This window comes from Phascolarctos cinereus, unplaced genomic scaffold (genome assembly GCF_003287225.1).
Source record: "Phascolarctos cinereus isolate Bilbo 61053 unplaced genomic scaffold, phaCin_HiC Scaffold_9;HRSCAF=440, whole genome shotgun sequence".
In the NCBI taxonomy this organism is placed as follows: domain Eukaryota; kingdom Metazoa; phylum Chordata; class Mammalia; order Diprotodontia; family Phascolarctidae; genus Phascolarctos; species Phascolarctos cinereus.
The window spans coordinates 45,091,182-45,115,346 of NW_027556402.1; the positions used below are offsets into that span (position 1 = coordinate 45,091,182).

At 41.0% G+C, this 24,165-nt stretch overlaps 1 protein-coding gene across 3 annotated transcripts in view; it reads right to left on the reverse strand.

Moving 5' to 3' along the window:
- The window catches only part of PPA2 (inorganic pyrophosphatase 2), a 117,411-nt gene that overhangs the window by 85,813 nt on the left and 7,433 nt on the right, over positions 1–24,165 (reverse strand). For 2 of the 3 annotated variants that reach the window (XM_020974747.2, XM_020974745.2), the window contains exons 2-5: positions 20,041–20,105; positions 14,700–14,744; positions 10,082–10,135; positions 8,085–8,204 (exon numbers count right to left, since the gene is read on the reverse strand). In XM_020974747.2, coding sequence (XP_020830406.1) covers positions 8,085–8,204; positions 10,082–10,135; positions 14,700–14,744; positions 20,041–20,105 — 284 coding nt within the window. The remainder of the gene's footprint in view (positions 1–8,084; positions 8,205–10,081; positions 10,136–14,699; positions 14,745–20,040; positions 20,106–24,165) is intronic. The other variant, XM_020974746.2, reaches the window with a different exon arrangement.

Below are 24,165 nucleotides of genomic sequence, written 5' to 3' on the forward strand. Positions count from 1 at the left end.
TTTACAGTTGGCATCTAGTCAGCACCTCCGATGAAGAAACTGAGACCTAGGGAAATCCAGTTACTTGCCCAGGTCATACAGCGGGTCGTAGTCCACTGTACTTTACACATTGCACATTCATATACATTCTTAGGTATAGACAGAATTTCTACCTACTCAGGTATCTTTCCTACAGACTACTGTGGAACAAAATGGACCCAACCAATCGAAACAAAATCAACCAACCAATTCCAATGACCTATATTCCCCACACCAAATTTTCTATACCCACTCAATTCACATCATTCATCTCAAAGTCCTTTATCTAATCTCATAATCTCGAGCAATATCTTTCCTGAGAAAGCCTAATCATTTTCAAATCCTCTATTTGGAGGCAAATCATTTACTCTCCAAACGGCCTTGGGCAACTCATGTCACCTCAACTTCCTCATCTACAAAATGAGGGGGTTGAACTAGACGACCTCTAAGATCTCTTCAAGCTCCGTCTATAGCCATGCTCTTTGTCTTTCCATTGTTTCTTTCTCTTTGCTTCCTTCACTTTTCAACGACCAAGGTGAAAATGTTATAAAAACGTGACAAGTTGGAAAGGACCTGAAGACTCATCTAATCCACATCCCAGCCAAAGCAAAGATTCCCTCTACAATTTCCCTGAAAGATGACGTACAAAGTCTGTTTAAATACTCTCAATGGAGAGGAGTTTGCTACTTCACATCCCATTGCTGAATAGTAACAACTGTTATAAAATGTCTTCCTTAGCTTGCAACCGAAATCTACTTAACTTCTCTTTCACTTATCAGCCCTTAACTTTTTACTTTTATCATAACCGCTGATGTTGTGCGTTTCTTTAGTGATGTTCATACAAAACAGACTTGGAGACCCATATGTTCAATTTTTGAGTACTGAACTCAGCCTTTTCACTGCTAAGCTGCTAACTCTTTTTCTGCAAACTGACATAATGGATAGACACTAAGCTCGGAGTCTAGTGGACATGGGTTTCAATCCCATCTTATACGCTTCCTTGGCTGTGTGACCCTAAACAACCCACATCACCTCACTGTGCCTCAGTTTCCTCATCTGTCAAATGAGAAGGCTGGCCTCTGAGTTCCCTTCCTGATTGTGCGATCCTCTTTCTCTTTTCTGAATTTCTGCCTTTTGTCCACACCTCAGAATGGGATTATGGAAAGAAAAGTGGCCTGGCAGTCAGGAGACCCGAGTTCTAGTCCTGATGCAGTCACTAACCCGTTGCGTGGCCCTGGGCGCCTCACTTCACTTCTCAAATCCTCAGTTTCCCTATATCAAATGAGGGTACTGGACCAGATGATATCTAAGGACCTGAAATTGTAAGGTATCTGAGTCTCCAGGGCAGGGACATGAAGAGAATCAAAAGCTTTGCGAGCATGCCCTCTTGTGGGAAATGAGGGCAAATGTAGGCCCTGAAAATCAGGCCTGACCAACTGCCATTGGCCAAGAAGAAAGCCGGGGCACCTCTGGAGAAGGAAGCTCCGAAAGACTGTCTGGAGGACACGCTTTTCTTCTCACTAATCCGCAGATGCCAGCGTTTCCTGCCCTCTACCTAGCCTACATCTCTAATCTAAGTTAGCTCCTCAAGTTACGGCATCAGCAACTTCATGGGATCGCAGATAGAGTTGGCCGGGATGCCAAAGGCTCGGACAAGTTTGACCTCATTTTGCAGATAAGGAAACTGAGGCCCACAGAGATTATGTAACTGCCCAAGGTCACACAGGTAGTAAAAGCTGGGCCAAGATTTGAATCCAGGTCTTCTGGTTCCAAATCCAGCACCCTGTGAATCATGCCGCCTTTCCTGGTCTTCTGTCGTGATCATCATGATGGCTATTACTTCTTAGCTCTAAGTAAATGTTGGGTGTCTGCCTTCCCTTCAGTCTCGACCTGCTCCTTCCCATGTTTGTTTAATGACAAACATCTGTCGCCCTCTGTACTTTTATGTCTTCATCCATAATGCTGCTTTCCAATCTAGTCCTCCCTTCAACCTGAAATGCCTTTAGCTTTTCACGTAAGACACTATATTTATTCAAGAGGAAATATTAGGATTCTCAGTACCAATGGAGGAAAATTATCATGTGGATTCAAACAAGATTTCCCTTAGACAACAGACATCTGAAGCCATCCTTGGGTATCATCTAATCATCTAGCTGGGGGGGGGGTCTCCACTTAGTGAGGCTCTTTAAGCACTTACACAGAGAAGTACAATTGGAAGACAATTAGTCACATGTGGCTAATTTTAGTACCTCAGGGAAAACCAAGGATGATTTTTGGCCAATGCTAGCTACAACTTTGGGGAGATATTACTGTTTCAGCAGGAAAAGCTATTACTTCTGAAGGTCTAAAGGGCTGCGAGTTTGGGATAATGACAGCACGCTGGTGAATCACAAGTTAAGTGGAGAGACAGCCACTTAAGCAGCATTTCACTGCTTGAGCGTTCTGCTAAGCATGGTTGGCTTGGTAACTGCTCTGTACAAATTTCCTCCCATTACGAGCCAAATCATAGGAGAAGAGCAAAATCCCGCACCAAGTATAACATAAGCCAAGACAGCTGAACACAAAGTGTTACCTGAGTAATAAATGCATCAAGCAAAGAGAAACAGCTACCTGACTTCCTCAAGTGACTGTCTCCAATTAATAATGATAATAACATTCATGGAGCGCTTTAAGGTGCACAAAGCGCTTTCTTTGGGTTATTCTTAAAAGCCTTGCTCATCATTAAGCTATGCTGTTCTTGGCCTAAGCAAGGAGTGCCCTACCGAACATGGCCTGGGGAACAAGAGGAAATGCAGCTAACGGCCTTTCCATATTCTAGAAGTCACTTATCTTGCATGTTTTATTTGGTAATACTTATATGAGATTCTACCTAGAGCAGACATTGTTCCTGCAAATTATGAATAAGAGGGATGGATTATTTAGGATTGGAAAAGACTCAAAACATCCTTTAAGCCAAAACCAAAGTTTCCTACTAACCAGTGACTAAAGGTAGGATCATTGTAACAAAGAAATATCCTATACTAAAAAAATACCCAATTAAATTTCCCCAATACTGAGAGTGCAGGACTACCTCAAAGTAGAGAGAGGTGTCGAAATGGTTCCCCCCATATTGTTGTTCCATGTGGCTAACATGTTTCACTATTCACATTAGTAGAATACCGGGACTAGCTTATCACGGCAGACTATTCTGCTCAGTGTACCGAAAGTTGCGTTTAAATAATTTATACTTGGGTAACCCTCTATGGTTACACCGAACTTTGCATCCAGTAGCTCATTTGCTCCCCAAACAGCAGGAAGGGAGCGCAAATATTTTTTGCCATTATTTTACAAATGTGGCAGTGCAGGGTAGTGGGCAGAGAGCCAATCCTGAAGCCAAAAACACCTGGGTTCAGGCCCTGCCTGACACATAGACAAATTACATGACCCTAAGCAAGTCCCTTCACGTCTCAGTGCTGTAAGCAACTCTTTAAGCCTATGAGGCAGCTAAGTGGTTCAGTGGATAAAGTGCTGGGCCTGGAGTCAAGAAGACCTGAGTTCAAATTAGGCCTCAGATATTTCTAGCTGTGTGACTCTGGGCACGTCACTTAAACTCCGTTTGTCTTAATCCACAGGGAAGGAAATAGCAAACTACTCCAGTATCTTTGCCAAGAAAACCCAATGGCCAGTATTGGTGGGTTAAGGTCCATGGGCTTACAAAAAGTCAGATAAGACTGGACCACAAGACTCTGGCCTGGAGCAGGTACAGATCTGCACTGATAGAGGGAATGCCATACCATTAAAATCACAGGTCCAGTCCATACCCTAGCCCTTTACAAATGACAAAACTGAGGTTCAAAGAAGTTAGGATTAGCCCAAGGACCAGCAGTGGTATAATGGGGCTTAACCACATTTATAATACTGTTTCCATGTGACAATGCATTCAGCTGTGCAGGGCAAGGAGGGAACACCAAAGTCTTGTGAACTCATCTGATGGCTCTCCTCACTTCAAGTCTCCCCACTCCACTCCATCCTCTACTCTGCTACCAAAGGGATGTGCCCACGTCACCCTTCCCTCCATATTCAATAAAAACCCCAGTGGCTCCCTGTGACCTCTAGGATCAAATAGAAAATCCCATACTTGGCTTTCAAAACCCGTCACAATCTGACCCCTTCTTGTACCTTCCCAGCCTCCAGAGATTCTATGATTCAGTGACACTAGCCTCCTTGCTGTTCCTCTCATAGGACGATCCATCTCCCAACTCCATGCATTTTCACTGGATGTTCCCGATCCTTGGATTGCTCTCCCTCCCCATCTCCAGCTCTTGTCTTTCCTGGCTTCCTTCAAGTCTCAGCTAAATTGTCACCTTCTACAAAAAGCCTTTCCCAGTCCAGACACACTGGGCCTTCTGTCCCCCAGGCACACCCTGCACTCTTCTGCCTCCACTCAGACTATCTCCTACGCCTGCAACACCCTCCCTGCCTCTTTGCCTCTTAAACTGTCCTCATCATTTAAAACCCAACCCAAATGTCATCATTTCCTCCACAAGGCTTCCCTGATATCCCTTCTCCTCAAGCCTCAAAGGCAATTTGTTGGGCAACTCTTTGATAAGCAAACTTGGGTAAATGCCTTGTAGCTATCTGTGTTCATATCCTATTCCCCTCCTCAAAGATAAACTTGAGGAGCACAGAAACCTTATCTTAGGTAAGCTCTGTATGTCCCCCAGAGCTCGGCAGAGAGCTCTGCATGCAGCAATAACCTAATAAATGTTTGTGTTTACATATATGAGCAGCACTGTATGAAGAACAGCACCTGTTTGGAGAGAAAGAACCTGGGTTCAAGTCTTGGCTCTGCGACTACATTATCTGTAGGACCCTGAGCTTCAGTCTGCTCATGGGACTAACAATATTCAAGCTACCAACCTCACAGGACTATTCTAAGGAAATTGTTTTGCAAACTCAATGAATTCAAGTTCTTATTCTTCATGAAGTGTAACTCAGGGATTCCCTATACTGATTTCAGACAAGGCTGAAGGAGAAGCTGCCATAATCACCTCCATTTTTCTTTGAAAACTATGCTCCTTTAGTTGGAGGAAAAAAAATTATATGTATGTATATGTAGATAGATAGATAGAGGGCACAGGGTGAGTTGAAGATTAAGGGGTCATATCTGGAGAATAAAATTAAGGGATGAGAGAGGATTATACTCGGAGAAGAAGAAAGGGAGAGGTAGAATGGGGTAAACTATCTCACAAAAAAAAAAAACAGAAAAGTCTCTTACAGTGGAGGGGAAACGGGGGAAGGTGAGAGAGAATGAGTGAATCTTATTCTCATAGGATTTGGCTTAAGGAGGGAATAACAAACACATTCAATTGGGTATAGAAATCTGTCTTACCCTACAGGAAAATAGGGGGAGAAGGGGACAAGAGAGCAGGGGGATGATAGAGAGGAGAGCAGATTGGGAAAGGGAGTAATCAGAAGTAAATACTTCTGAGGATGGACAGGGTCAAAAGAAAGAATAGAATAAATGGGAGGGCAGGATAGGATTAAGGGAAATAGAGTTAGTTTTTCACAACATGTCTACTATGGATATGTTTTGCATAACTGCACATATACAACCTATATTGAGTTGCTTGCCTTTTCAATGAGGGTGGGTGGGGAGGAAGAAGAGAGAAAATTTGAAACCTAAAGTTTTAAAAACATATGTTTAAAAAAAATGTTTTCACATGTTACTGGGAAATAAGAAATACAGGAAATGGGGTACAGAAGTCTATCCTGCCCTACAGGAAAATAGAAGGGGAAGAGGATAAGAGAAGGGGAGAGAGATAGAAGAGAGGACAGACTAGGGGAAGGGATATTCAGAAAGCATGCCATCTTGGGGTGGGAGGAGGGGGGAGATGGGGTATAAATTTGGAATTCAAAAACTTGTGGGAGTGAATGTTGAAAGCTAAAAATAAATAAATTTATATAAAAAAATGAAACTGATAAAATGTTAAAATATGTAGTCATTGAAAATAATAATAATAAAAAACCCATTATATATTAAAACAAACAAAAAAAGAAAACTATACTCCTTCGCTATAAGCAACTCTGCGAAATTACTTGCTATATAAAATAAAAAATATGATCACAAAAGCCAACTTACTGGCTTTGAACTCAGAGTAGACTGAGTAACACAGGGGGAAAAGGTTCATATTGCACCTCCTAACATTTTTCTACCTGTGACTTCAAACAAGCCACTTAACCTCACCGGGTCTCAGTTTCCTCAACTGTAAAATGAGGAAGCTGAATAAGACAACCTCTAAGGTCTTTCCAGCCCTAAATCCTAGGATATTCCCAGCCAAAGCAACTCCTTCACATTCGATACTTAAATGCTAGTACTAGAAGTAACCCAGGAAAAAGTCACATATGTCAAGCTATGAGACCCTTCACCTAGAATCCCAGAAGAATCAAATGCAAAAACTACACGATACTGGGCAACTTAAGAGTCCATATTTCCAGGAGGAAAAAAAAAAAAAAGCAGCACCTAATTAAGTTAACAGGAACAGGGGCTAGCTAGCCTTGTTATGTCACTGGTAAAGGGAATTTCCAAAGGAGGAAAAACCTTTCACCTTCTAAGTAACTTATAATTTTGGAAAGCTGCTGGAGCTCTTTGAAGATAAAGAAAGGACTACTCAGTGTCACTCAATCAGGATGTGTAAAAAAAATGGGACTTGAACTCAGGTCTGCTTGGCTCCAATATCAATGAGCTCTCTACCTACTACCTGCCCGGGTCTCAATTAAATTAGTATGTCAGATAAAAATGCATTAAATGCAAATGTTCCCATAGGAGAATATCTAATTGACAGGATTTAAAAGAGCTAAGTTGCCTGAGTTTATCAGCCCCCTTCCTTCACGCATTCTTCTCCTCCTACATGGTGTTCTGGCCCACCTATGTGATCAAGGCTGCCCCCTTCAGCCTTTCACAGCCCCTTTCACTTACTCATAGGTCAACCAGGCTGCATTTTCAGGCCGCAAGGCTGACAGAGAAACCTGCTATTTCCATGACTTCAGTAGGAATTCTAATTCCTTTCAGCACACCATTTTACCCTAGAATGTATCCACGTGGGTGGCCTGACTGCATCAAAGACAGCCTGGCTCTTCAGAAAATTGTTTTCTCTTTTCTTTTCTTGTCAATGTTTATTCTACATGGGCAGCTGGTCTTAAGGGCTGGAGAAGGCAATGCCCCATTCTCAGATATCTGCTAAATAGCATCTTGGAATTTTATACAGAACTTCAAAAAAAAACCCAAAAACTCAGCGACAACAAACAAAAACTCCCATCTCCAGACAGACGGGGGTTCCAATGGCCTATGTAAACACGGAGGCAGATGTTTCTAGGTCCAGTAGGGCTCAACTCGGTACATTTTCATTTTTATTCATTCTTGTGCTCTGGAAGGAGTCACCTCCTCATTGGGAGGGAAATAGCATGAAAGGCAAGCAAAGGAGTGTAGGAGACAAGAAAAGAAGCAGGGAGAGAGGGAGAAAGGCAGATGCTGCTTTCCCATTACTCACAATGCTACCTCAGTGCTCATTTCCCTCCTTTTCACTGTTCCCCACTTAAAGATTATAAACACCAAACACTGAACGGTCGAAGTGAATAAGTTTACTAAGCTAATTCCTAATGAGGTCAGGGAAAGAGAAAAATCAGTTGAGAAGAAAACACACCACTCTCTGTCAAAGATGTAAAAAGAATCTTTTACATAAATATATTGCATGTTTCACATTCAAAGGGAAGACTGTAAATAAAATTTGGCTCAAGCAGTTTTGACTAACATGGTAGAGTCATGTCCAAAACAGGGAAAAATACATATAAAATACCAAGTTGGAGTTTTCCTAAATGCTTAACTCCATGAAATTGTTTGTGGAAATACACATGATTTAGAACAAAATTTATTGATATAATAAAACTTTGCATTAAAAAAATCAAATTTACAAATCTCTCAAACAGATATATCCTTACAGCTGATTTAAATTCACGCAGCACACAGGATTTATAAGGCAATTTACTCAGAAGACAGAAAAGTTTCGCCATTATAACAAAAATGTTACCTGAGGGAGGGCACCATAATTCCATATATAACCCTTGTGAGGAAAGATATTTGCCACATAACGTAGCTTGCCTTTCTTTATATCTTGTTTAATGGGATTCAATGGCTCCTTCGTGGCAATCTAAAGAGATCATAGGAAAAAAAAGGAAAAAAAGTCAAATGAATAGCAATTAATCCTCTATCCAAGAGGCTGAAAAGTTCTTTAAAAGTCTGATATTTTTAGACTAACAAAGTTCACATAATCTATTCATGTCATAGGCTAAAAAAAAAATCAAGACTATTCATTTACTACAAATTTACAAGCTAATCTTTACAGGCTTGGAAAAGAATGTCTGAAAAAGAAATGTTGAGATTTTACAAGCCTATCAATCTCAAAAATCCAACAAGTAGGAAGATTGGGATGGTCAACAGAGTAAGATTAGTCAACTTACTTTTTCTGTTGCTCATCTTAAGCTTTTTTAAATCAATGTTATGATAAAATTAGGAGGCCATGGTCCAGCTGGCTGGTTCAAAGTCACATTTCTACTAAGCTTCACTAAAATAGTTTCAAATTACTGAAAGGGAAAAAAATTACCCATGATATCAAATCAATAAAAATAAGCATTAGTATGCTTGATGGAGAAAATTATTTACATTGGGTGAAGTTTCAGATTTTGGGATCCTGTGACTTCCTTTACTAGGCAAAGGAGGAAAACACTGTGAAATATTGCATAAAGAGAGGAATAATCTAGTGTTGTTTATTATTATTATTATTATTATTAAAAACCCTAATAACCGCTGATCATTATAAACAGGTGCAGGAGGTGCCGGCAACGGTTGACTTCCATACATTCTGAGAAAAAGACCTACAAGAAACATCCCTAATTTAAAAGCTAGAATTAACATTAACACTAGAAATACTAGAAAGTAGGAACGCTTTGGATAACTCAACAGAAACAGTTGCCATAAATTACATCCTACTTTGCTCTGCAAGTGGTCTTGCTGAATACTTCATGAAGAGTGTGAGGGGAAGCTCTGGAGGGGCCTTGGTCTGAACATCTTCTAGGCTCACTTCTTGTGAAGAAGATTCAAAATGACTAATCAGCAGAAGAGCAGATGTTCTTAGATAGTCATCGTAAATCAAGCATTACCCTGGAAAACTCCATCACTCCCGCATGAGCAAAATCTAAAGGGAGAATTAAGTCCTTGGAAACCAAATCTGGCATTACTCCCAAATAAACAGATTTCAGGGCTGTCACTGAGCTAAATATAACTCAGTGGCTGCTCAGGTCACCCTTGAAAACAGTGTTTGCCATTTCTCAAGGTGGAGGGGAGCATGGGGGAGGAGAAGGGTCAGTTCCATTCTCAGATACATAGGTCATTTACTATACAAAATTAAGTTAACAGATTTGCGCTGGAAAAAAAAAACAGATAAGGACAAGTGCAACTGCACCTACCTGATAACTAAATCATAAACTTTTTTTTTCTTTAATGTATCCTGGGGCCATTTTTAGAGTCCTGACAACCTGGCTTGAGGTTCTGCCTCTGGAAAATATTAGTTGTGTGACTTCAGGCCTTCAGTGACACTTTAACAATATGAATTTCGAGGGGTTACAGATCTGCAATGGTGGATGGAGTGTCCACACTGGAAGTCCTCTATCCTGATGACATCACAGGTCACAGGCTCCTACATGCAGAGCTGAAAGAGACCTCAGAGGCCATCTACTCCAACCCCTTCATTTTACAAATGAGGAAATGGAGGCCCAAGGGGGTTAAGTGATTGGCCCAAGATTACATTGGTAGTTTAGATCAATAGAGTTTTTTTTTAACTAAATGGAAAATAAGTCCAACAAAAAAGGTTCATAAATTGTAACTTTTGTCCTCATTAAAAAAAAGCAATGGCCAAATATATTAAATTTTGTGGGAAGCTGCTTAACTAAAAGACCACATATGTTTTGGATGCTTAATAATGAAGTTAAAATTTCCTTTGATATTAGTAGGATACATTCAATCACATACCTCCATTTTGGCATTTGTCCAACGAGGTACTTCTACAACCATATTAAACACTGCCTGTGATAATAACAATAATAAAAGAATTTAAAACCTATCAATTCATAACACCTCAATTTATGTACTTCAAAATATTCTTCAGGTTTTTTTTTCTCCTATGAACATTAACCTCATCTAAGAAAAATTCTTACTCCAATTCAATGAGCCAAAGTCTTCAATTTCCTAAAAACTAAGAGGAAAATAGTGTCTAAAAAATATAATTACATTCTCCAATTTTCCGTGTCATCAACCACGGGAATTCAAGTCAGAGGGCCTCAAGTCAAATTGTAGATTTGTCATTGAATACCTGTGTGACCCTGAAAGAGTCACTTACATTCTCTGGATCTCATTTCTTCATCTGTCAAACGAGGAGGTCCTTAAAGGCCTGTTCTGACTCTACATCTATGATGCTATGATGAGAATTCTAGAAGATCTGAGCTAGAAGAGACCTAAGAGATTATTTTGCCCAATCCTCTCATCTGACAGATAAGTAAAATTAGGTAGAGTGAGGTGAAATTACCTGGTTTTGTTTGTTGTCATTGAGTGTTTTTTTTAAGTTCTATATGAAATTCCAAGATGCTATTTAGCAGATATCTGAAAATGGGGGCATGGCCTCATCCAGTACTTAAGACCAGTTGCCCATATGGAATAAACATTGACAAGAAAAGAAAGGAGAAAACAAATAGTCACATGACTACTAAGTGGTAAAGCCAGCATTTGAACGCTGATCTCCCTTCTCCCAATCTCCCTTACTACAGAGAAAAGTTACATCTGGAAATGAATCCCGTCTGTGGTGCAGTTTAGTGGATAGAGCTGGAAGGCATGGGGGCTCCAGTCCCATCTCCATTTAACCACTTCACCTTCTCAGGCGAAGTTTCTCCATCTTTAGGTAATAACTGTCCACTTCACAAGACTATCTCAAGGATCAAAAGAAAGGAAGCTTGGGGAAAGTTGAAACTTGAAAAGTATAAAATGTTATACCAATGTACAAATTATTATTATTAAATGTAAAATTAGTAGAAGTAGTCATTAAAATTTGATCTCACAGGCAGCACAATTAAGAGTAGTCTCAGCCAATGTATTGCCAAACTCTGCAAGCCAGAAGGTAAGAGACCCTAGAGTTAGCTGCAAAACAAGCACATTGCTTCATTTACCATTTCTGAACTTTATTCATGCTCTGCATGGTTATACAAGTATAGCTTCAATCAAAAGTGGCTCTAGGAATATGGTCAGTTCAAAAGCCTCCTCACCCCCACCCCCCACCCCCAGGGGTCCTATCAAGAGAGCTTCTCAAGATAAGGCTAAGTCACTCAAAGGAAGTGCTCTAACAGCCAATCTCATCATTGCTAAATAATGGCTTAGATAGAGCTTTCTTAAGCCATGTCTGAAGTTTCTCAGAGGCTGAAACAAAGAAAGTTCTTTACTCACAATTAAACGGAACTACAAAGAAACACAAAGGCACTGAATGGTGTTTTTATGAAGCTGCCCCTAGCTGTGGCTCAGGGATTCATATGGCAGGACTGCCACATGCTAGTTATAAGAGGGGGAAGGCTAAACCTGAGCCTGGATTTCTCTTCTTGCTCTAATTCTCAACAATTATTCCCCCAGAGCATGTCTCATCTCCCGTCTCAAGCAACTGCAGACACAGCCGCACCATTATGTTTCATTTTCTATGCTCTTTCGTGAGGCACCTCTGCACCTGTTTAAATATGTCTGAAGTCATCATTATAAAGGAAAACCTAAGTAAATGGCAGATGTTCACATAATTTATTCATCTCAGAACGCCTGGTTACTAGAGAACAAATGCTTTGGATGAATGCATAGAGGGTAACAGAGAAGACCACACTAGTGACAAGAAATGGAGTTTTATACAATGCTAACTACCATAACCACTCACAGAGCTCAGAATGAGGCCAAAAGGACCATGGATGAGGGCTGAATTTTAAGCTGGCCAAGCACAAGCTTCCCCAAAACCTCTCTCATTCTAGTTCTCATCACTGAGGACTTATTCCCAGCCTGCCTACTTGCCCTTCTCCAGTAAAAGGCATGTGCTTACAACAAAGGTAAAAAAATGACATTTTTCTGATCTGTTTTTCCTAAAAGTTCATTTTTAAGTTAGTTGTTTGGAACTCTGAATGTATTTGCCCACTGATCAATCAATGAACCAATGAATCAATCAATAAACACTTACTAAGCACCTGCCTCATACTGGGCACTATGTTAGGGGCTAGAGGCACAAAGACCAGAATGAAATGGTCCTTGCTCTCTATATTGTAAGATGCAATCCTTTAAACGACTGGTTAGCTCACAAAAGCCTCCTTACCACATAACCCAGTCCACTCCTGAAACAGTACTAACAGTCAGTAGCCAAGGGCACTCTCCCCAAATCCCAAGCCCCCTTGAACTCTCTCAGTCTGAGTCCTTCAGCATCCTAAGCCTGGGACCTGCAGGTGGGGAGAGACAGCAGGAAGAAGGGGAAGACTGTGTGCACACAGCTCCCATAGTGGTGAGGACAGGGCTCTGAGTACGTGGGGCAGCAGCCAGTCCTCCGGCACCTTTGGGTGAGGACAGATTAGCCAGGTCTCCATTCATCCAATTTACCTGCAAAACTGCTCTCTTATCTCACCTGCTGCTGGTCACCAAGTACAAAACATGTTTCTCCATCTGACTTCAGTGTAATTATTTAACAGAAGATGCTGGAGCTCTTTCCCTTTGCTTCCGGATAGCATGAAGATTCAAGTTCACCCACAGTATAGGTGCCATGAACTGAGCAGTAAGAGGGGAAGGCTTCCTTCCCCTGCTCTCCTCTTCTACCTTGGGGCCCCCAGAAGCCAGCTCTGGGTAACTGGTTGTCCTGTCTCATTTGTCCTTTTCAGTTTTGGGTGCATAAGGGTAGAATTCCCACGGGACATGGAATCAAGCCCTGGGGACCCTGAAGCCAGGATTCCAGGCCCAGGTGTTGTAGCCAGGAGGAAGCCCTAAGAAACCAGGGTGCCGGGGACGCCAGCCCAAGAAGGGCTTTGGACATGGAACACGGGACTGTGCAAAGCTGTGAACCTAATTCCCTTCCCCTCCCCAGTGTATGAGATGGTCATGGGGTGGGATGTGGGGTTTAATGTCCCCAGGTTTGGGGGGGATGTTTGTATGTTTGTTCTTGCTATTCCTTTGTAAATGTCCCTTGGTAAAAAGCAAAAGAAGGAAAGGACAGGAAGGAAGGAAGGAAGGAAGGAAGGAAGGAAGGAAGGAAGGAAGGAAGGAAGGAAGGAAGGAAGAAGGGAAGGAAGGAAGGAAGGAAGGAAGGAAGGAAGGAAAGAAGGAAGGGAGGGAGGGAAGGAGGGAGGGAGGGAGGGAGGGAGGGAAGGAGAGGAAGGGAAGGAGAGGAAGAGGGAGAGAGTGAGAGTGAGTGTCAGGGGGTTTTAGTATGAATCCTAGCTCTACTACTACTCCCCATGTGAGGTTGGCAAGTCATTTAACCTTTGGGGGGGCCTCAGTTTCTAAAACTGGAAAACAAAAAGATGAGATCTCTCAAGATGACCCTTTAGCTCTAAATCTGTGCCCCCAAGTAGTGCTTTAAGAGCCACAAAGCATTTTTCTCACAACAACCCAGTCAGGTAAACAGTTCAACTCACATGACCCTAATCTTACAGAAGATGAGACAGGGTCCTTGAGAAATGAAGTGACTTGCCCAGGGATCATTCAGCTGGCCTTGGGTCAAAGCCAGGTCTCTCCTTCAGAGGTCAAATCTAGTGAATGCCCCTTTCCATTACACCATGTTGCCTCCAACAAAGGAAAAAATTAGCTGAACATCAATTAATAGATCAGGAGGCATTTATCTAGCACTTATGTGCACCATATATGAGGCTAAGCACTGGGGATACAGAGAAAGACAAAAGACAGGCCCCACACTCTCAAGGAGGTCACAGTTTTTACATAGTGAACATTTTTTAGATAGATAGATGATACACATATGTGTGTATATCTACACACACACATACACGTATAAAGATATATGTGTATGTATGAAGTACAAGTGTATATATGTATACACACACGTATACAGTCACACAAATACGTATCTATTTTATGACTCCAGCCAGTAGTAAAAGTCATTACCAACATGTACATAATGCTTTTAAGTTTGTAAAGCTCTTTACGTACATTATCTTATTTGATTTTACAGAAAAGGAAATTGAAGCTCAAATATGCTAAGTAACTTGTCTAGGGACACAAAGCTAGTAATGTGAGGTCACATTTGAACTCAGATCTTCCTGACTCAAGGCCCAGTGACTTATCCACTACTAACCAAACTGCTTCTCTCAGGTTCTTAAAATAAAATGGTTTCCTCTAAGGTTTAAATATAAGCCCTTACTCTTTGACCAGAACAAATCAACCTGTTTCTCAGGTTATTCATCTACAAAATCGGATGACAACATTCACTCTACATGCCTCACAGAACTATGAGAAGCACAAAATCAGAGACACAAGCAAAAACATTTTAGAGCACTATACAAATATCAGGCATGATTGTTATGATGATCTTAAACAATGAAAGTTATCTACAAAAAACAAAAGCCTCTAGACATACCTCATGCTCACTGGTCCGAGCTTTCTTTGTAGGAATGCCATTCTCCTATGTATGATGAGGGGGAAAAAGACACTTATGTTTGCACATCTCTTTACAAAAGATCACCAACTATTTCTGGGGCATTTCCAAGTGGATGTCCTAGAGGCATCTGAAACAACTCTTTATCTTACCCCAAACCCCACTTCTCTCCCTAACTTCCCTATTTCTGTACAAAGTATCAACATCATCTTAGTCACCCAGCTTTGTAACCTCAGGGTCATTCTCAATTCCACACTTTCCCTCAATTCTCCCCCATACATCCCCATCGTATGCCAAATCACGTGGATTCTACCTTCACAACATCTCTTGCATCCGTTCCTCTACTTGGGCCAAGCCTTTAAACTTTGTTTCCAGGACTCTCCTGATATCTCCCCGATCGGTGTCTCTACCTCAATCTCTTCCCTCTCCAATCCATCTTTCATATGGCTTCCAAAGTCATATTTCTAAAGCACAGGTACAGCCTTGTCACTTCCTTACTCAAAAACTTCCAGTGGTTCCCCAGGGTCCAGCCTTGTCACTTCCTTACTCAAAAACTTCCAGTGGTTCCCCAGGGTCCAGCCTTGTCACTTCCTTACTCAAAAACTTCCAGTGGTTCCCCAGGGTCCAGCCTTGTCACTTCCTTACTCAAAAACTTCCAGTGGTTCCCCAGGGTCCAGCCTTGTCACTTCCTTACTCAAAAACTTCCAGTGGTTCCCCAGGGTCCAGCCTTGTCACTTCCTTACTCAAAAACTTCCAGTGGTTCCCCAGGGTCCAGCCTTGTCACTTCCTTACTCAAAAACTTCCAGTGGTTCCCCAGGGTCCAGCCTTGTCACTTCCTTACTCAAAAACTTCCAGTGGTTCCCCAGGGTCCAGCCTTGTCACTTCCTTACTCAAAAACTTCCAGTGGTTCCCCAGGGTCCAGCCTTGTCACTTCCTTACTCAAAAACTTCCAGTGGTTCCCCAGGGTCCAGCCTTGTCTCTTCCTTACTCAAAAACTTCCAGTGGTTCCCCAGGATAAAATACAAACTCCTCCAGTCGGTTTTGAAGGTCCTTTACAATCTGCCTCAAGCCTACCTTTCTAGACTTATTACACATTACTCCTCTCTGCTTACTCGACAGTCTCACCAAACTGGTCCATTTGGGGTTACTCACACACATATTCCATCTGTTCAGGCTGCCTCTCAGGCCTGGAATACACTCCATCCTCACCTTTGTCTCTTAAAATCCTCACCATCGTTTAAAGCACAGCTCAAACACCACCAGAAATCCCCTTGTATTTACTTTGTACACATTCTGTGTGGTTTAATGTGTATATAATGGATGCGTGTATTTTTAATTTATCTGTGTATCTCTATATTATATAAATATTCAGCTATATAGATATATCTATATATCTAAATTTGTATTTATCTATATCTGTATTTATATAGAGATCTATATCTATATATCTATATTTTTATATTATATATCTATCTATGTGAATATCTATGTCTATATAAATATCTATATTTATCTATACATCTATATTTTTTACTTATCTATAATTATATATCTATATAGATATATATATCTATACATGGGGGTGTATATACATATACACATATGTGGGGTCTGCATATGTATGTTTATGTGCACATAGGTATGTGTACATATGTGTAGATATATAGATTTAGATATACGTTCACACACATAATGCAAGTACCCAGAGGGCCGGAGCTGTTTAATTTTTGTTACTGCATGTCCAGAGTCCAGGCCAGCGCCCTTAATAAATGTCTGGTGATCACTGTGATAAAGACATGCTTTCTGAGTGTTGCTCTAGATTGCCTGGCCAGAAGATTAAAATAAAACTGCAGGAAGAGGTGATAACAGAACCAAACTGCAACCAACAATTAATCATTGAGCACCTACTGCATGCTTAGAACTGCCAGTATATTCACATGACACTGATATCGTCTATGAATATGATACCAAGTGTCTTATGGATCAAATGACCTACAAGGCTAAATCCAAAGACAGCATAAAAAAGGGATTTTTTTAAAATAAACTGCAAACCATTTAAAACGTCTGAGTGGATTTGTTTGGTGTGTTCTCATACGTCTAAAAATAATTTTTAAAAAACCAACTCTATCAAGGGTCTTTTTCCCAAGTCTCTCTTCAAGAAGCAAATCCACTGCTTGAACTAAAGGCAAGAGCAGCAGCAGCTTCCAGTGATTACGTATAAAACAGTCATTTCATGATCGAAATGAAACTCCAGGGAGTGTGACTAACAAGACGTGAAAGTACGCGGCTGCACCCCATGCTTGCAATTCTCCAAAGGTGCGATTACTGCTCCTCTCTTGAGCATCCTTGCTGGTTTTAAATTAAAACAGCCTCTGGGATGGGGGCGGGAAGGAGAACTATGCCCCTTACGCCACCTCACACGTGTACATTTTGCACAGAAAAACAACCCATCATAAAGGAAATGGACATAATTTAGGAATAAATGTAGAAAAAGGGATTGTTATAAACCAGCCCTAAAACATTATTTTTGTCTCCCAAACAACCACACTCCAAAGTGCAAATAACAGGGGTTCTAATCACTATTGGCTGCATGAGGAAAGCCTATTTGTGTGACCCCCATGGGACTGAAAACTGCTTGCAGTCACCGTGACAATCTAAGTGTGCCATTACCCCTACCCCACTGCCAATCATCCAGGCCTCACAGGGCTTCTCCTAGCCTCTGCCTTGTCCCAACCCTCATTCTTAAGTTAGCTATAATCAACAACTCAGGCCTCGGCTCACTGTAATGTCAAGAAAGTCCCAATCTCAAGCTAAAGTTTTCTGTGTAACACAAAATTGGATTCCGCCCTCAAACCCACTGCTGTCACCTCCTAAATCACTCCTCTCAAAAGGAAGTCATTTTGATACTGGACCCAATACGTCTGTATTTTTTTAGTCACATGACATATTCAATTTAATTCAATAAATATATACTAAGTGCCAACTACATGTGGTGCTAAGTCACTTCACTTTGCTGAGCCTCAGTCTCCTCACCTGTGACAAGAGAGTCTTTGGACTAGACGTCTTCTAAGCCTCCTTCCAGCTCCAGCTCAGTGAAGCTATGCTCCAGATGTCTTTCTGCACATTCTAAAGGCCACCACGCCGGCCCCAATCAGTACTTCCCCTCTCGCTTCTACTCCTCCAAGCTTACAATGCTCCTAAGTCCCAATGCTTCACCCTGCCCCAGAGACGGCAGCCACACTACGAGCTAGGACAGACACTCTAGCATTCCGTGGTTATTGTTGTTGTTCACTTGTTTTTCTGTCATGTCCAACTCTACATGATGCCATTTGATGTTTTCTTGCCAGAGAATGATTTGACATTTCCTTCTCCAGCTCATTTTACAGATGAGGAACCGAGGCAAATAGGGTTAAGTGACTTGCCCAGCGTCACAGCTAGCGAGTGTCTGAGGCCAGATTTGAACTCAGGAAGATGAGTCTTCCTGACTCTAGGCAGGCACTCTATCCACACACCACCTGAAGAACAGCTGTAGTACAGCCTGTGACTGGTAGAAAGCCTATTTCAGAGTCTACCTCATTACGGCTGGCTTTGTTCTCTAAATCAAGGCTCCTCAACTTGGGGCACATGGACTTTTTAAAAAAAATATTTCTATAACTGTATTTCAATATAATTGCTTTTCTATAATGGTAATCCTGTGTATTACTGCATGTATTTAAAAACACCCTTCTGAGGAGCCCATAGACTTCTCCAGACTGAAAGCCCCTGCTCTATAATGAGGAGCACTAGAACCTTCAATCCACTGCTGGTGCTGCCATCAGCACCAGACATTAGCATGGGATGCAGCAGAAGGCTTATTCAGCTGCTCCACTCCATTCTGCTCAGTCTGACAACTACAAATAAATCCAGCTGAGGGACCTTCAACTAAGTTCACCCACTTACAGTGTTATACCAGGGCCAGCAGTTCTAGATCCTGCTCTGGAGAGGATTCTTGGAGCCTTTCTTTGCTTAGGAAACCTGATTCTGTAACAAAACCATGTGCCTTACTACCCACATCTACTTCCCCATCAGGATACAGTGAAGAATGCTGGATCTGAGCACCTGAGTTTGAATCTTGAGGCTATTTTATCTGTGTGGCCTTGTGCTAATAATTTAATCTCTCTAAGCCTCAGTTTCCTCATCCGTAAAACAAAGAGTTTAAACTAGATGATCTGTAAAATCTTTTTCAATTCCAAATCTATGAGCCTATGACCCCATCACCACCAAAGAAACAACCATGACTGTGGCCCTGAGGTCAATTTCAACTCTATTAATCCACATATAATTCTTTCACTTACCCAGGCCTTCTCCCCAAGATACTCCACCATCCTCTGATTCCTCACCCACTCCCTCCAATTCTGCCATAGTACATGGAGCAACGGACATAGAATCGGGAAGACCTGAGTCTGAATCCCATCTCAAACATTTCCTAGCTATTCTAGGTTTGGATAAATATGGGTAATTCACTTAACCTATTTCAGTGTATATAGAGCAACAATCTCAGTATGTAAAATTAATACAATCTTAGCACAAGGTTGGGGACACTTTGCACATCTTAAAGGACTACATATGTCAAATATTTTTAATTTGGAAGGCCTCACTTTCAGTCGATTTCCTTCTTTTGTAACTAGGACACTCCAGTTTTTATATTATCAAACCTGAGACCAAATATCATATCTAAATTTATCTTTTAATAGTGCCACCAAAACAAATTATTGAAGCAAAAATTCTGTGATGTTGGTAGTAAATGAATGTATATTATTCAATAAACCCTTTTTTTTAACATTAGTTACCTATATACTTTTATGGGCTACCCACCACTCAGAAACTCCCCTTTTCCCAACTATCAGCCCTGCCCTCTATCCCCATTCATCTCTGCAGTATCGAAATTCCTACAGTTTTGGTGTCTCTGAAGCTTCATTCCTTACTTGATAGCAAATTCTAGGAACTCCTCCCCTACCCCTTATTCCTTTGACAGACCTTCTCCTAGAGATTACTATCTTCAATTATCCTGTCATGGGACTATATTCCAGACCTTACCGTCCACCTTCTTAAACCTTAGCAGTACTTCCCAATCTTGTGGTCTTGTTATAATCTTCTCTGTACATCCGAATCTGTTCCTTGATGCTGTTAGGACAGTCTTTTTAACCCCAAAATAATTAAAAGTAATACCTCTTTAGATTTAGCCTTCAGAGGAATGTCATGGAAAGGGGAGATATACATCCGAATCTGTTCCTTGATGCTGTTAGGACAGTCTTTTTAACCCCAAAATAATTAAAAGTAATACCTCTTTAGATTTAGCCTTCAGAGGAATGTCATGGAAAGGGGAGATGTAGTGACCAGCTACATGCTCTGCAAGATAAAAACAAACAAAAAAAAACCCATTAAAAACTGAGGACCACACCCTATGTCTAAGCCATCAGGAACTGATGTGTGTCAATGAACATTTTTACTCAAAACACTGTTCTCTGGAAGTTAAGGCCAGCTTTAAAAATCTGCTCCAACCTGCTCAGTTAGAAAGCAACTCATAACAAAGCAATGGCCCGTTTCCAAATCTTTCATTCAGCCCCATCACATACAGCTCCATGGCAGAAATCCTATGCAAATGGTAAATCAAACCAGAGTTTGAAAAAGTACCTCAATGGCCCAGCCAGAATGTATAAAAGCCCAACTGATTGAATCTGCCTGGTACTCACATCTCCTCAGTGCCCTCTGCCCCTCAATGGACCTTCTGGCTAGACAGTAGGACCATGAGCTCTAGGGCCTCTGAGGAGGGTGCGCAACACAGTCTCTTCCCATTTCCCAACAGCTGCACTGCTTTTGGACTTCTCTGGATGTTCTCCATACCATTCCTACCCACTCCGGGCTGGATAATAATAATCATAATAATAACAACAACAACAAACATTTATATAGAGCTTACTACTGCTAAGTGCTTTACATTTACCATCTCATTTGAGCTTCTCAACAACCCTGGGAGGTCGGTGCTATTTGTAGCCATATTTTACAAAGAAACTGAAGCACAGAATAGTGGGCACCTACCCTGCCTTTTTCAGTTTCCTTTTGTTTGTTGTCTTTCTCTATTAAATTATAAGCTCCTTAAAGACAGAGACTGTCTTTTCTTTTTTTTTAATTTTTATTTTTTTAACTTTTAGGCAATTGGGGTTAAGTGACTTGCCCAGGGTCACACAGTTAGTAAGTGCCAAGTGTCTGGTCTGAGGCCACATTTGAACTCAGGTCCTCCTGACTTCAGGGCTGGAGCTCTATCCATTGTGCCACCTAGCTGCCCTTGTCTTTTCATTTTTTTAACTTGCATTTGTACCCCCAGCTCTTAGCATGGTGCCTGGCACACAATAGGTATTTAATAAATGTTTATTAACTAAGTGATTTGAAATATTGGAGAGGAGACAGCACTTCATTCACTTCCAAGTGAACTGAATTAAAACTGATGTAAATGGCTGGAAAGCTTTAGTAGGTAAGTAATTTCATGAGAGTGGCTGTTCCCTCCATGGCAGCACATATCCATGACCTTAGAGGAGACTTATGCGTTAGGGAGCCATCTGTCCTCCCAGAATCCACATGAAGAGAAAAAGGAAGAAAGGTACAAGTGGAGGTGCTATAATATTCCAAAGAACAATCTTGCAAATAACTCTCCGGATCACCCCATAGGAGAGGATATGACCACAAAACATCAAGTCTGAAATATCTTTAATGATCCCAATTTTTTTTCCTTGAAATTGTGGGCTAAGAAATACATCCTATATACCATCAATGCATAGACTTTTTAAAAACAATACTTTTAATTAGCAAATCATAAAAATGAAAGGCCTAAATTTGTGTCCTAGAATATTTTAACTTTGGAATTTCTCGATTTAGGGAATGTTTCCCTCCAATTAATTTTTTAACATAGTTTTCAAATTCAGTCTTACAAATGTTTAAACTAACAAGGAGGATAGTGGTGAAAGGATCAAGCTACTTCTTGGCTTTTTATCTTGCTGCCAATGACAACACCATGAAAAGGAAGGCAGTTGAAAGAATGGCTACTCTTGACAGGCCAGGGATAATGATGAGAAAGAGACCATCTTATCAGGGTGGTCTGCAATATTCTCCAGAGTTCAGAGTTGTGGTGGGCATTTTACACATGTTCTAGCCCACTCTACTCCAACAAAAGAGAAATAATGGAGAGGAGAATCAAACACTTCTCAACAAATCATCCATAAACATTTATTAAGTACCTACTATGTGCACAGCAGTGTGCCGGGTGCTAGAAAGATAAGGATGAAAAAGAGCCAAGTGAATAACCCTCAAGGAGCTCACAAAGTAAGAGAAAATGAGACAGAGAATTGGCTTTGGAATCAAAGGCCCTGGATTCAAATTCTGCCTCTGATGTGTACCACCAGCGTGAGTTTCAGCACATCACTAACCTCAGTTTCCTTGCCTGCAAAGTGAATGGTTTGAACTAGACAGCCTCCAAGGAGGCCCCTTTCAGCTGCGGATTTAATGAGCTTATAATGGGGTGAAGAGTGGAGGGTGGGGAGAATAAGAAGAACGATGCCAGGGCAGGATGGGGTAAGAGCAAAGAAAAGACCCAAAACCCACAGGAAATTAGGGGAGGGGGCAGTCACTTTCAGCTTTGATGATCAGAAGCTCGCTATCCGGCTGGACTGCAACAAACCGTGCATGCCCTATTTATCTCGTCATTTCCCAATCGATGGGCCCCCATTCTGTTCTCATTTCCTTGCTACCACCAAAAGCACTGTTATAAAGAAATGAGGATATATGGAACATTTTTCTCTGTCCACAGACCTGCATGGGATAAAATGGCCAGCACCAACATGTCTGGGTCAGGGGAATAAACAATTAAGTCACTTTTCTAACAGTTCTGAATTATTTTCCAGAATGCTGGACCAATTCACAGAGTTCCAGTCCACCCACAGACCCTCCAGTATTGATCACGGTACTTGTCTTTTATTACCTCTGTTAATTTTCTAGGTATGAGGTAAATCACCTTTGTCAAGTTCTGAAATAAATCAAACTCACAAGTGGAAGAATAAGGCTTCTTTAATCAGAATAACAGAGCAGCAAACCGGCCACTCTAGAGCACGTCCCACCAGCAGACTCACAGGAAAAGGTTCTCAGAGTTTTAGGAGAAAAGAGGGAGGGGGTCACATTATGTAGCAAGACCTGGTCATGAGATCCTGATTGCCCTTGGCAATCTGGGCAAGAATAACCACTTATTCTGGTTAATTTACCCTTCGTTTAACTCACCATAAATCTCAATGAACAGGACATTAGGAAATCCAGCTCAAGCTAAGTTCCTTTACAAGGTAAGATGGAGAGGGAGGACTTAGGTGTGGTTCAGCTCCCCCTAATGGGGAGCAAATATCTCAAGAGTAGTAATGCAATGACATTACTGAAATTCTGACATTACTAGGATCATTTAAGGAGTGGCAGGTACATTTGGTATTAACCATTCTCTATCATTACATTAACAATTTTTCTTTCACCTTAATTTGCACCCTAACAGCAAGCCTTTTTTTCCATATTTCTGTGGCTCATCTGCATTACATCTTCTGAAAACTGCTCAAGTGGTTTATCTTTTGGGGGGTAGTTGAATAAACTATGTAGTGTGTGAATGTGGCAGAATATTGTTACATAGCCAAAAAAAAAAAACACAAAAAATATGGAGACTTCAAAGAAACATGCAAACTGAGGGGAAAAAAGGCAAACCAAGAAAACGTTACCCATAATGACTGCAATAATATAACTAACTGCCCTAAAAGACGTCAAAATTCAGGTTAATGCAATAATCAAGCTTGACACTAGTATATGGATAATGAAATGTATCTCCCCCTAGTGGTAAACTACACAGGTGGCATTAGGCACGTGTCAAACTTGGTCTTTGTTGCTTTGTGTAATTAATAAACCACTTGTTGCTTTGTTTTGTGTAATTAATAAAACACATTTTTTTAAAAAGCTAATGAATGCTTAGTAGGTTTTTGTCATTCTGGTCAAAGAATACCACAGTTTGTAGAGAATGAATGTTATAGGGCGTGCAAAAGGTGACAGAAGCACATGGTAGATAAAATGCATTAAAGTGACCACTGAAAAACTGCACAGAACAAACAAGGTAAAGCTGTGCAACCTGAAAAGACGGGCCAGTCTCGTAGCAAGAGACAACATGCTCCACCAGTATCTACACAGGTCAATTAAGGACTTCAGCAAAGCTGCAGAATATAAAATAAACCCACATAATTCATCAAGGTTGCTGTATGTTACCATATAATAAAACACAAAAGGAAGAGAGAGACACATTCCATTTAAAATAACATCATGTATAAAATACATGGGAATCCACCTACTAAGACACACACAAGAACTATATGAATACAACTACAAGACACTTTACAGA